Source organism: Cajanus cajan, chromosome 7, assembly GCF_000230855.2.
Source record: "Cajanus cajan strain Asha chromosome 7, NIPB_CcT2T_4, whole genome shotgun sequence".
Classification (NCBI taxonomy): domain Eukaryota; kingdom Viridiplantae; phylum Streptophyta; class Magnoliopsida; order Fabales; family Fabaceae; genus Cajanus; species Cajanus cajan.
In genome coordinates, this window is record NC_138523.1 from 41,887,544 (window position 1) to 41,901,239 (window position 13,696).

Sequence of the window (13,696 nt, forward strand, 5' to 3'; positions counted from 1 at the left end):
ACATAAAGGTAATCACACACATATCTATTACATCAATAACATCTCACATATATAACCATTCTTCCTTACATCAATACTAACCATCGTTACACATTCATTCATCATTCATAATCATTAAGTCACACAGTATAACTAGTCATAATTTAAGACTCATATAGTGTATGCTCCTACATTTATTTGCATGTGGTATCAATCTTTTCATCATCATCAAAAATATCGAATAAAGAGTCTTGGAACGGGGCCACCTCATCGAATAGTATAGGGACCACCTATCAATAGTGATCCCTTCGAATAAGGGTGATCAAAATAACCAATTATAAAAGAATTAACTATAACTATGATTAATTGATTTTATAATAACTGATTATTTAAAAAATGTTTATAAAAGTTAACCACATATACTAAGTGGTTATTAACTATAACTTTTTTTAATAACCAATTTTAGTTTATCATAATCGATTTTAAATTTTAAAAACAGGTCATATATCATTATTGGTTATGTAACCGATTATAACCAAAACCAGTTTTAATATTTTTTAAAGGCTTAAATATGTTTTTAGTCCCTCAAATTTAAGATAAATTTGTTTTTGGTCCCTCAAATTTAAAACTGTTGTTTTTAGTCCCTGTAATTTTTTAAAATCTTGTTTTAGTCCCTTAGTCACCAATAACATATTTGAAAGTGATTAATTAAGACATTTATGCAATATCAACTGGATTTAATGTGATATTTTCACTAATAGGAATACTAATAGGTAGATTTTATGCAATAATGTTTGATGAATTTCTTAACAAAATTTGAATATAAGGACTAAATTAAGATTTTTTGAAATTACAGAGACTAAAAACAATAATTTTAAATTTGAGGGACCAAAAATAGATTTACCCTAAATTTGAGGGACTAAAAACATATTTAAGCCTTTTTTAAAAATTAACTTTTAAAATTAATGAACATGATAAATTTTTATTTATAATAAATGCTTTTCAATATATAAATATATCAATTTAAAAATAATATTAAATAAAAACTTTTATATTATTATGGGAAAGTGTTTTAATTGTTGATAATTTTTTTAAAATATTAACATTTAATTAAGAAAGAAAAACAAAAATAATAAATTAAAAACATTATTTTAAAAGAAAATTCTCAAAAAAGTTCTTATTGAAGAAAAATAACTAAAAATATTTTTGTTGAAAAATAGTTTCTAAAAGCACTCTCATTCAAAATAACTATTTTAATCTATCCTATTTAATAAGGGTGATATGTCTTTTTGGGTACACATTTTATTGACCGTTTTATCCTTAACTTCCAAAATACTATTTTCTCTTCCATACTTTTTTAGAAACACTATTTTGTTGAAAAATGGTTTAGAAATTAAAATATCTCATTGTGTGGATATAAGTTGTGGTACTCTGAGAGCTAAAAGTTGAGACCCATCAGTGAGTAAGTTGCTTCCTAACTGGGAAGTTGTTTTCAATTGTCTCCTCTAGGTTTTTTATGTTGAAACAATATAGTGGAGGTCAAACCATATTTGTTATAAGGGGCCAATGAGTAAGGTAAGAGGTCGAGAGCGAAAATCCTTAACTAAGTATTGGAAAGGTACGCAATATATTTGAAGTATAGTTAGTAGACTAATTTCATATAGGCTTAGTTATGCATGTTAAGGTTATGGTAGACTCACACCCAAGTTGTTCTATCTCTGACAATAGTACTGGACTTTTCTAGTGTAAGTGACGAAACCTAAGAAATTAAAATAAGTTGTTAAATAGGTTATCATGCCTAAAGTTGCCTTTACTTAACCAAGAGAAGATAGACCAAACAATGTGGTTATGTAGGGTTAAGCTACTTAAACTGCTCATTCCAGTTATAGGAGATCTCCGTAAGTTGATATGTGTGATGACACATCAGTTGTTTAAGTTGTTAAGTTGTGTTTGGAGTTGATGAGATGTTTATCAATTGTTTATAAGTTGTCTATATAGTTGCCTTGTTGACTTTTAGTTGTTCAATTGAGTTGATAATTCTCAATTGTTTCTTTTGATCAATGATGAATGTTGTTTAAGTTGTTGTTATACTTTAAGTTGAAATAGTTGTTTTAAGTTGATTGTGTTGCTAAAGTTGTTACTTCTTTATATGATATGATGTTATTTTATTTCATAAGCTTACCCTTGTTTTTTCATGTTATTGGACTATAATGATCATACTCTATATGAGAGTAGATCAGGATTAGGTGGAGGGCACACTTGGAGATTGACCATTTGGAGTTGGTCATTATTATATTATGTTGTTCTAGCATAGTAATTGTTTATAGAGATGTTTGATCAATGCTAGAGCTGTTTTGTATTATTATTTTGTACTTGATATATATATATATATATATATATATATATATATATATATATATATATTTGTATATATGTATAGTGACACTCTCAATAGTTCATAATTATGGGCTTTATGTTTTTCAGTTAAAATTAAGAGGAATTATTTTATATTTTTTACATCTTATACATATATTTGTTGCATGAATGTTCATGTATTGTTGCATGATAACTCTAGTGTAGTTGAATCCTTTATGTTTTTCACTTCGTAGTTGTTGTATTATACTAAATGTAGTGATCTATCGGATAATTATAATAACCATTATGGTAAAACCCTTCTTTCTAATGGAAAATGGAAGTGATAATGGAGACAAGGATAAAAAAAATAGACAAGAGCGGTGTATCATATTGAATACAAGAATAATAATTAGAAAAGACATTTTTCATGGAAATGAAATTCCTTAAATATTGATTCCACCTAAGTTGAGAATATTTATGTTGTATTTTCTTGATTTCAAATTTTATTTGCTTTCTAATTTATGAAAAAGGTAGTTAAGAGAATTTTGTGAATAAATAAAAGCAAGATTATATTGCAAAAATTAATTTTGAGAGAGTAAATTAAAGGAGAAAAAAAATCAATCAAATAGTAAATTTATCTTACTGATTAAAAATGTATACTAAGTAAAGTAAAAATAAAGGATGCAAATTGGTTACTTTAAAAAAATGCCTTGTTTCCAATGGGAGAATAACATAGTAGTCACGTTATCAAATATCATCAAATTCATTTGTAGGAAAATCAAGGTATGACAATACATGCAAAAAAAAAAAAAAAGTAGTTGACTGGTGCATCATACAAAGCCAAAAAAGGAATTTATATCAAGTCTGCAAAAATAAAGTGAAACGATTAACAATCAAATTGGTAGGGAAATATTGACAAGTTGAAATGGTTACAAACACAATTGCAATTGTCCATTACAATTAAATTGACAGAAAAAATAAATCGATAAGTAAGATTGGTTGCAACATGATTGCAAATGACCACGCGATTAAATCAACATGGAAGAATTGACGAGCAAGTCAATTGCAACACAATTACAAATTGGAGTCATAATAAAATCGACAAAGAGCGAATCTACCAGTTATCATGTGTAATCATATTCAATTCATGCACCTTTTCACACTTATGTGCTTGAGGGTTGGTTGTGTTCCCTTTGAGCTCAAAATCAATCAAAGTGGTTACATAAACCTCTTCGCCCTTATGCGTTCAAAGCTCACGAATTGTATACCCTCTAAGCATGAAGCCGATTATAGTAAATTGTTTTGATTGAACATACGTGGGTTATTGTCATTAGTTATCTACCAATTTAGCCAAGATAGTAAATTGTTTTGATTGAACATACGTGGGTTATTGTCATTAGTTATCTACCAATTTAGCCAAGATAATGACTTAATGATTTGCCATAAGAACCATAGATATTTATAGTAACTATAGTTAGATCTAATGATGTTGAGATTTTAGGGAATTACCTCTAGAGAGTCAAATTTTAATATACACAAATACTAGTATATAACCTCTTAAAATTGATGTAAAGAAAAATCTCATAGGATTAAGAAGAGATAAGTTATATTACTTGAATATTAAGTATTTAGACTACGATTAGGTTTTTTTAGAGATTCCCACTCCGAAACAAAATTAAACATAGGTAACTACAATGCTAAGTAAGAGAGCATACATGACAATTGATTAATTATATGTCTAAAACACAGATATAAATGACAATTATCACCAATTCCTTAATAGTGTGTTTGATAAAAAATTTTAAAAATTCAATAAATTTAAAAAATTTAGAATTTGAATTACTTTAATTTAAATTCTCAGAACAAATCAATTCAAATTTTTAAAATTTTAAATTCTTAGTTTGGGTAAGACAATTTAATTTTCATCACGAATAAATTGATTTTAAGCGCACACACACATATATATATATATATATATATATATTAAAATTTTAAGATTTAATTTTATAAAAATAAATATTAGCCAACTTTTAAATATTTAATTTTTTTAAAAAATAATATTAGATAATATTTAATAATTTTAAATATTCAATAATTAAAAATTATTGATATTTTTTATGTTGACTGTGAAAGAATGACGAGGGAGGTAAGAGAGAAAATAAATAGAAGAATTTTAAATTCTTATTTTTTTTAGAGAATTTAAAATTATAGAATTTTAAATAATTTCACAAATATTTGAATTTCAAATTTTTTGTAAGCTCTCAATCCAAAAAAAAAACATTTTTCACTAAAGTATTTGAAATTCTTCAAAAAATTAAATTACCCCATTAAAATTCTCCATCCAAACACACTTTAAGAGTATTAATTAAAGATTAAGATTTAAACTATAAAAAAAAAGACTTGTTTAAAAATGTAACTATATTTCTCAATGTAATTTTAATATATTCCTTTTATACCATAATAAGTATCATATAAGAATAAAAAAAATCTTAAAATAAATGTTATATATATATATATATATATATATATATATATATAAAGAAGTGTATGAAAAAGACATTAAATGTTATTTAAGTTGTGAATGAAATATTAATTATTAATTTTTTTTTATAATAATATATAAAGGAAATACTCCTTTTTGTTGTCCACTTTTCAAAGATAATTATAACCTTGTAAAAAAATATATAAAAACAAATTGTCCTCCTTAAAATTAATAACTACCCATTTATTTATTTTTTACAAAAACTATTTTTTTTTTCACAGAAACATTTTTTCTTTACTAATAATAATAAATTATATATGAAGATTATTCGTCAATCTAATAATCAAATTTAAGGATGTTCAAACTAAATGATCTTAGTTTGGATAAGATATTTGGATTGTTTCCAATTAAATCCTATCTCTTAGCTTCCTAGGATTTAGGTTTCCATTTCATTCCGTTCATCTACTTTTAATTTTCTTTTGGCTAAAAACTTATTTTGGTCCCTTATAATATTTGTTTGTTTCAATTTAGTCACACTTTTAATTTTGGTCTCAATTTGGTTCCTAATAAATTAATTGATTGCAATGTCGGACTTCCGTCCAAATTATTTAGACGGAGTTAACTATTGGCCACGTGAATGCCACGTGGAAGCTATGTGACACCCTTCTACCCCAACATTAATATACAACAAATGCAATAATAAAATTTTTTTTTCTTTCTTTTTGAGTAAATAAAATCTTTCATAGTTGACAAATGTCTCAAATATCACAAGGTAGAAGATTCACATTCATAACTCATAAATCATTAACTCCAATGTAAAAATTACAAAAGAAAAGAAGTTAAGATTTTCAATACAATTTAGTGACAACAAGAAATCATATATATATATATATAATAATACAAGAAATATAAATTAACTCCAGTAAAGGTGGTAGTGCCTCCTGATTAGGAATTAAGTTATATTTTCCAAATCATGTAATAAAATATAACAAAGATATTCATTCTGGTCTTTTATCAAGAACGTTCAAATTATAATTCTTAACATACATTTTCCTTGAATTATAAACTTTATCTACGTTGTCTCTTCGTTAGAAATTACAAAAGAAGAGAAACTAAAGTTATTAAAATAATAACATATTAAACTAAGCTAATTATGCCCCGATGTCACATCCTATCAGAGCATGCCCAACTGAAGCCTTTAAGCCTCATCACCAACATCCTCATGATGCTGATCACCTGCATCATAATTTAAACATATACAAGAACAACAAGAGAGTGAGAAACATCTCACTCAGTTTCAGGTGCAGAAATAAAGGTTAAATAGCCCACACACACAAAAAATATAAGTCACATGTAAATAACATACATAAATAATCAATATCACATATATATTCATTTATCATGCTATCATGTCATGGACTCGACTCATAAATGCATGCATGTGGCGCCATAAAGAAGTTTCACATATCATCACTGGTGACCCTAAGGTACACCTTGTTAGCATGTTACATCGTGGGTGACCCTAAGGTACACCTTGTTAGTCATGGGTGACCATAAGGTACACCTTGTTAGTCGTGGGTGACCATAAGGTACACCTGGAGTAATATATGCATATGATGCATGTCATACATTTATAATCTCATTGACTCAACATTTTACTTATTACATAATTTCATTTAGTACATCATGTCATTATTTGTCATAGTATCATAATCATAGTTTATCTCAATAGTCCATTCTTAGGTCTCACGTCATTTGTCCATATTTCACATGGTCATGTCATCAATACTCCTCATAAGGTCCGCATAGGTATTCACAGAGATCATTCTTTTTCATATTAAAACTCATTTATTATTAACATTAATTCCATATTCATTTATTACTTCAACAAAGAACAAAGTAGAATAAATAGAAAATCGGACAGAACAACGGCACCTTCAACAAAAACAAAGTAAAGTAAATAGAAAATCAAACAGAACAACGGCACCTTCAACAAAGAACAAAGTAAAGTAAATAGAAAATCAAACAGAACAACGGCAAGGGATTGGGATTACATAATCATTTATTATTTCCAACAAGGAATAAAGTAGAGCAAACAGAAAATAAGACAGCACAACGGCAAGGGATTGGGGGCCAATCTGACAAATAAACTATCCAACAATTATCCCCACACCCCTGAGCGAGGTTCTCACTCCCCCCCCCTTACCTGGATAAGCGGAGTTGAAACTTGGGCAAAGCCTCCTCCTCTGGATTCCCTCCTTCTTTCTCTCTCTCTTTCTGATGGAACCAACTTCTCCATGAGAGTTAGTGGTTGATTCCTTCTCTTCTCCAAGGTTGATATGATGTGAAGGATGATCTCTTCAAGGGTATGGAAGTGGAGGATTTGGTGTTTGGGAAGGTGAAGGGTGACGCACAAAATGAAGGAGAGAAATGGATGGTGTTTGGTGGTGTAGCTCCTTTAGGCTAGCTCACTTCACTTAGGATGATGAAGGCCAACCAAGGAAGACCCAAGCTCACTCTAGGTAGAGAGGAGAGGATAGGGGGCCATGGAGTTCCTAGGGGACTAAGGAAGGAATGAAGAGGCACAAAGGCTCACTCAAATTCATTAATTTTCAAAGTGGCTACAAGGTGGGTTACCTAAAGTACTTATAGGGAAAGAAAGGCATCTAGGGTTTCTTGGGAGAATTTGGCCAAAATTTTGGTGTCCAAATGCACCCTAAATGAACCCTAAATGCATCACAAATGAAATGGGTCTCATCCTTCCTAAAAGACTAAAGTACCCTTAGGTCAAAAAAAGAAAGAAATCACTACAAGAAAAATCAGCATTATCTACGGAATTTTTCCGTAGATAATGATGAAAATCCGTAGATAACTGATAATTATCTACGGATTATCTACGGAAAAAAATCCGTAGATAATAAGGTCGTAGATAACATTATCTACGGAAATTTTTCCGTAGATAACGTTATCTACGGATTTTATCTACGGATTTAGAATTTATCTACGGATGCGTTTATCTACGGAATATATCTACGGATGCAGTTATCTACGGAAATTTCCGTAGGTAATTTATCTACGGAAATTTCCGTAGGTAATTTATCTACGGAAATTTCCGTAGGTAATTTATCTACAGAAATTTCCGTAGGTAAATTATCTACGGAAATTTCCATAGGTAAGTTACCTACGGAAATTTCCGTAGGTAACTTATCTACGGAATTTCCGTAGATAACTTACCTACGGAAATTTCCGTAGATAAATTACCTACGAAAATTTCCGTAGGTAACTTATCTACGGAATTTCCGTAGGTTATTTATCTACGGAAATTTCCGTAGGTAACTAATTTCAACATTGCATGAATTATTTTGTTTACCTTTCCACACCAATCTTTATAAATAGTTTTACCTGGTCAGAAATATTAATAAAATCACTTATCAGGTTTCTTTAAATATCTTATAATCACAATATGAAATCAAACATCTTTAAAATCTAAATACTCATAGCAATTATGCATAATTAGTTTCCATGTCATAGTGTAAAATAAGACTATTTTTGCATAAAATTATACATAATAAGGATCCAGCCACCAAAAACACCATTGTTTTTGCATTGAAAAAGTTCATGGCAGACCACCAAAGAAAAGCCACAAGAAAAGGGAAGAAAAATACCTATCATGTAGCAAGTATATGTGCAGTTAACCTATAAAACAATTCTGGTCTTCCTATTTTTAATTAGGCAATTCTGGTTTCCCAATTTTGATCCAACCATCAAAATATCTAACAACTCAGATTCGCCACAGATTAAAACATAAAATAAAAAAAATAAAAAATCAACAATTTCTCTTTGATTATCAACACAACTACACAAGCACCAGCAACACAACTCGAAAACAAGATCCAATCAGAAAATAAAATGTAACAAAAAACTGCATAACAATAATAAAAAATGAAAACCAGCACCAAAATATCTAATAGCAACTCAGATTCAAAACAGTCAAACAATTCAAATCAAATAAAACAAAAAAAATAAAATCCACTTCATCAATCCACTTCAACAATCAACACAATTACACAAGCACCAGTGATGTTGTGTATTTTACTCGTATTTTAGCACTTTAATTCACAAGAATTCATAGCATAATCATGCATATCTTTCATGTTTTTAATAAATTTTTATATCATTTTCCTATTTTATGCTTTTCTTGGTATGTGTTGTGTTTTCTCTGAGCAGGATCAAGATTTAAGAATTAAAGAGGAAATGCTGAGCTACAGGGAAAATCACGGCCGTGATTCTAAATCACGCCCGTGATTCACCAGAGAAAATCACGGCCGTGATTCCCAATCACACCCGTGAACGCCACTGACCCTTCATAGATGTGCTCCAGAGAAGATCACGGTCGTGATTCTCAGTCACGGCCGTGATTCACTTCGCGTCCCAGCTTTTTAAGTTTTATGTTTTATTTTTATTTTATCTTTGTAATTTTTATCTTGGTAGTTTTACCTTTTTACCCTTTTTACCCTTTTATAGCTCGATATCAGTTTAAAGTTACATTTAATAGAAAAATACACATTTTGATTTATGCCACTGTACAAAAGATTGTGTTTGATACAAGAGTATGTGTGCATAAACTTCTCCAATAGCGTTTTTAAGAGAAAAAAATCAAAACAAAAATCAAACACATTTCTTCAATCATTCATCACACCCAAAACAAAACATAAATTCTGCTAAATTAAGTTAAATACTCCAACTCACGGGTAAAAGCAGGAAGATCAGATCTCTTCAACACCCTCAGCCTCTTCACTGTCGACACAAACATGCTGCCAAGAAAACACATTAATATGGTAAGTGAGATTATGAACGAACAAACTTTGGATGACACATACTAGTTGCCTACAATTATGAAACAACACTAAAATTACAACTAATGTTTTAACATGTGGTAAAATTTACCCATGTTATGAGGTAAAAGTCAGCTGTACAAGTTAGAAACAAAGTTTTAACTTTAGATTCCTTCCTGTGTTACATGCTAATAGGAGTACTAAATTTCCATCTAGATCAACACCAGCCTCAATTCAATATTAAAATCAATCTCCCATGCTATCATTATTTGATTATATAAATTCCAAGTTACTATAAAAATTTTATATAAGTAATACATGTTTTATCTAGATTTAAAAAAACTACAAAAAAATTCATATTTGCAAGGAAAATGAAATGAAACTGCAAACAAGATCAACCATTCCACTAAGTTTCGTAATCATAACACCAAAGTTCCTTAACAAGCTACAACAAATTCACTTATATAGTTTTTTGGCATAATAGTTTATCTATTATTCCAATTTCATCAGATGTCCATGAAGCAAAGCAATACTAAAATATTAATTTGATTGGCAGGGATATACTTAAGCAGTTTGCCTTTAATAAAGAAAACCCCATCTTTGGACTTTTCACCTGTCATCCGCGAATGAATAAAAAAGGCCTATACTTTTATTAACATTATTATACAAAATAATAGCAAAAAACTATGTATATCTAGAACATGAAAAACAAATTTCAATATGATAATAACTAGAAAACCTTTTCCAAATTCAAACAATAACTAACTAACTTGGGTATATATCAACCCTACCTTCTTCTTTGCCTCTTCCACTTCTCTATGCTTCTGGAACGACGTCTTCTTCCGCGTGATGGAAAACGAGCTCATCCTTGCATAGGCAAATGAAGACTGCCAAAAGAAAATTTTAAAAACAAAAAACATCATATCCTCAAGTCAGAAATTCCCTAAAAAATTACAACTTTCGTAACGTCCCTAAATTCTTCACATAAGAATGACGATCACTATGTATATATGTTCTTTCTTAGGTGCGGAACTGACACAAATTGGATTTGGATGAGTTTGCAAGTGGAAAAAGCATGGAAGATAAAGAGAGTGGTAATTGTGACGTGTTGTGTGTGCATAAGAGTGGAAAATTTTTGGAATTAAATTTTCAAACAAATCCTAAATCTGATATACTTTTACCTCTGGCAAACAAATGCAAAAATGGTTTGAGTAAACAACAAGTTACCTCTATTTTAGAACCAATCAGTTGAATAAGACGATCAAATATGCTTGTCTTTTTTGCTTCAAAAGATTTCCAATGTAGCAGACAATTGTAAAGGGTAAATGCTGCCACAGGTTTTCCTTCACAAAACCCAAGATCTTTTGTCATACATTTGAAAAGAGCCTCAATACTCTCCTACGCACAGGGAAAGAAAACAAAAGAATAATATGACTAAGTGTATCAACAGCCTCACTTAATAAGCAATGTTTTTGTATTTACCACAGTTGTAGGCAAAAACTTCCCTGACATTTTCCTAGATGATGAACTCAACAAGGTTTGCTGCCGCAAAACTTGATTCTCAGTTTCCATATCTGATAGTTTTTCTTCAAGCCTAAGCACATAACAAAGCAACAAATCAAACCCAGGAAAACATCAAATATTCCTTCTAATGCAAATATGCAGAAACATAGCACAACATAAGAACCTCTGCATATTTGTCTTTATCTCAATCATCTTTGATTCAGTCTCTATAATTTGATTCATGCGCTCCTCACTAAGCTTGCTACATTCATCATATTTCCTCTCTATTTCATCAATTCTTTTCTCCAATGAATTAACCTGCTCCTACAAAGCTTCAGAAGTTATTTTTGGACTTATGACAACCTAAAACATAAATTTCGAACACTTATTCTGTAACTTATACCTTAAGTTGTTCATTTTCTACAGTAAGTTTATTGATGAGCTCATTCTCAATAAAATTAGCTGGGATCTCCAGTGCAGTTTTCTTTTCCAATGAACTAATTCGTTCCTGTCAAAGCATAAAAAAATAACAATAACAATAAGTCAATAACAATAATAATAAAACAATAACATAAATTTCAAATAATTATATAATTGATACCTTGAGATGTTCATTTTCTGAAGTAAGTTTATTGATCAACTCATTGTCAGTAACATTAACAGGGAATTCCTGTGCAGTTTTCTTTTCCAATGAATTAATAAGTTTCTCTTAAAGCATAAAAAATAACAATAACGATAATGTAAACTTCAAATACTTGTGTTGTGTGTAATTTATACCTTAAGATGTTCATTTTCTGAAGAAAGTTTATTGATCAACTCATTGTCAGTGTCATTAGCAGGAAACTCCTGTACAGTTTTCTTCTCCAATGAACTAACCATTTCCTGCAAGTAAAGCATAAAAAATACCAGTAACTTTTGAATACTGACACACCCAGAAGCATAAATTTATCAACAATAATACAACAGGGTAGACACTTTTTCATATAGAAATTACCGTTCAGAGGGATTTCGAGAACCCCGAAAAAGACCAAGGAGCCAACTTTGACGGTGTTAGAGGGGTGTCCGACGGCGGCGGGGTTCAACCGCCGCTAGTGCTTCGCCACTTTGGTGATAACCAACTTCATTGCGAACCCAATCGCGAGTATAAAGTTTACAATCCCCCAGAGCGTCTTCACTCCCCCCACCATGCGGCCCAAAGGCTCCACCGCCAGCGACATGAACCCCAAAACGACGATGTTTATCATGAGCCCCAGCGACCCCGCTCTCACGCCGCAGCGTAGGCATCCTCCCCTGCCTTCCCACCGTAGACCTCATGACCCATCCAATCGGTGTCGAATAGAAAAGATGAGAAGGCGAAGGCCTTGGCGGCGACGAAGAAGTTGCGTCGGTGCGGAGGAGAAGCCCATGGAAAGGAGAAACCCTAATTGTGAGATGAAAGGGTATGCGCGGGGCACATATTAGAGTCTTAATTTCTACATCGGTCAATTGAGTATTTTCAAAATAAATTTAATATTTAAATAAGAAAATTAATTATTGAATCTTTTAAAAATAAGAGAACCAAATTTAACTTAAAAAATATTAAATAAATTATATAAATTATTATATAATATAAGAAATATTTATAATTAATATAAATAGAAATATAAATTATTAATTGTTATATTAGTTTTTATTTGTTAAAAAAATTCAATCTTTAATTTGTTTCTTACGTTTAATAACATTATTTTTATTTTAGAAGGTATCAATTAAGTTTTATTTATTAAAATATGTTAAATAAGTTATTTTTTAATTAAGTAAACATTGATTAAATTAATCTTATTTTTAAAAATTAAAGATTCAATTCAACTTTCTAAAAAATATATAGTAATATAACATTATAAGATCTTATCATATAAAAACTTATTATATAAGATCTTAAACAAGTATTATTTCTTAAAACATATCATTATTCATTGATCTTATTACATAAAAAATTATTATATAATATCTTAAATAAGTTATTTCTTTAAATATATCCTTATTTATCGGATGTTTAATAGTAATATAATTTGTTCAAATCTTTATTAATATGATTCGCTGAATATCTAATTAAAACTTACATCGTATAAAATCCAAATTAAAGAAAAAGGTAACAAACACATGTACCATGACAACTAATAAACTAAAAAACCATAAACAGAAAATGAAACACAAAAGGAAAGCAAATTATATATATATATATATATATATATTAAAGAAGATGGATCTTTTTACTCTAAGAGTTACATAGACTTACTCCGTTCAATAACTCATTTTCTCTATGAAATTTCAATTATCTAACCGTTCAATTTAAAGTTCTTAATGCATAGATCAAATATGTAAATTGTTAGAAAATTTAAAAATCATTTGATACTTCGTTTCATTAATTTTAATCAATGTATAAAATGATTCTATGATTATCCGTCAATTTGAATTAATGAAATGAAGTATCAAATGATTTTTAAATTTTTTACAAATTTGTAAATTTGATCTATGCATTAAAATTTTTAAATTGAACAGTTTG

The 13,696-nt window shown here is 29.4% G+C and overlaps 1 protein-coding gene across 5 annotated transcripts; it reads right to left on the minus strand.

Moving 5' to 3' along the window:
- Positions 1–5,081: 5,081 nt before the first annotated feature.
- On the minus strand, positions 5,082–13,375 carry LOC145949550 (myosin-13-like). Of its 5 annotated transcripts, XR_014427842.1 has the most exons (8): positions 12,149–13,375; positions 11,558–12,036; positions 11,339–11,472; positions 11,134–11,245; positions 10,879–10,994; positions 10,443–10,538; positions 9,566–9,630; positions 5,082–6,052 (listed from the first exon to the last, which is right to left on the minus strand). XR_014427842.1 is itself a non-coding variant. In XM_083059666.1 (7 exons), the coding sequence occupies exons 4-6, from the start codon at positions 11,020–11,022 to the stop codon at positions 9,583–9,585; spliced, it is 288 nt and encodes a 95-aa protein (XP_082915792.1). In that variant the 5' UTR covers positions 11,023–11,245; positions 11,339–11,662; positions 11,756–12,036; positions 12,149–13,375; the 3' UTR covers positions 5,082–6,052; positions 9,566–9,582. The 5 variants fall into 5 exon arrangements, 3 of the variants coding, with proteins under 3 accessions (XP_082915792.1, XP_082915791.1, XP_082915790.1); XR_014427841.1 differs by having other exon boundaries at positions 11,339–12,036; XM_083059666.1 differs by having other exon boundaries at positions 10,879–11,245; positions 11,339–11,662; positions 11,756–12,036.
- Positions 13,376–13,696: the final 321 nt, after the last annotated feature.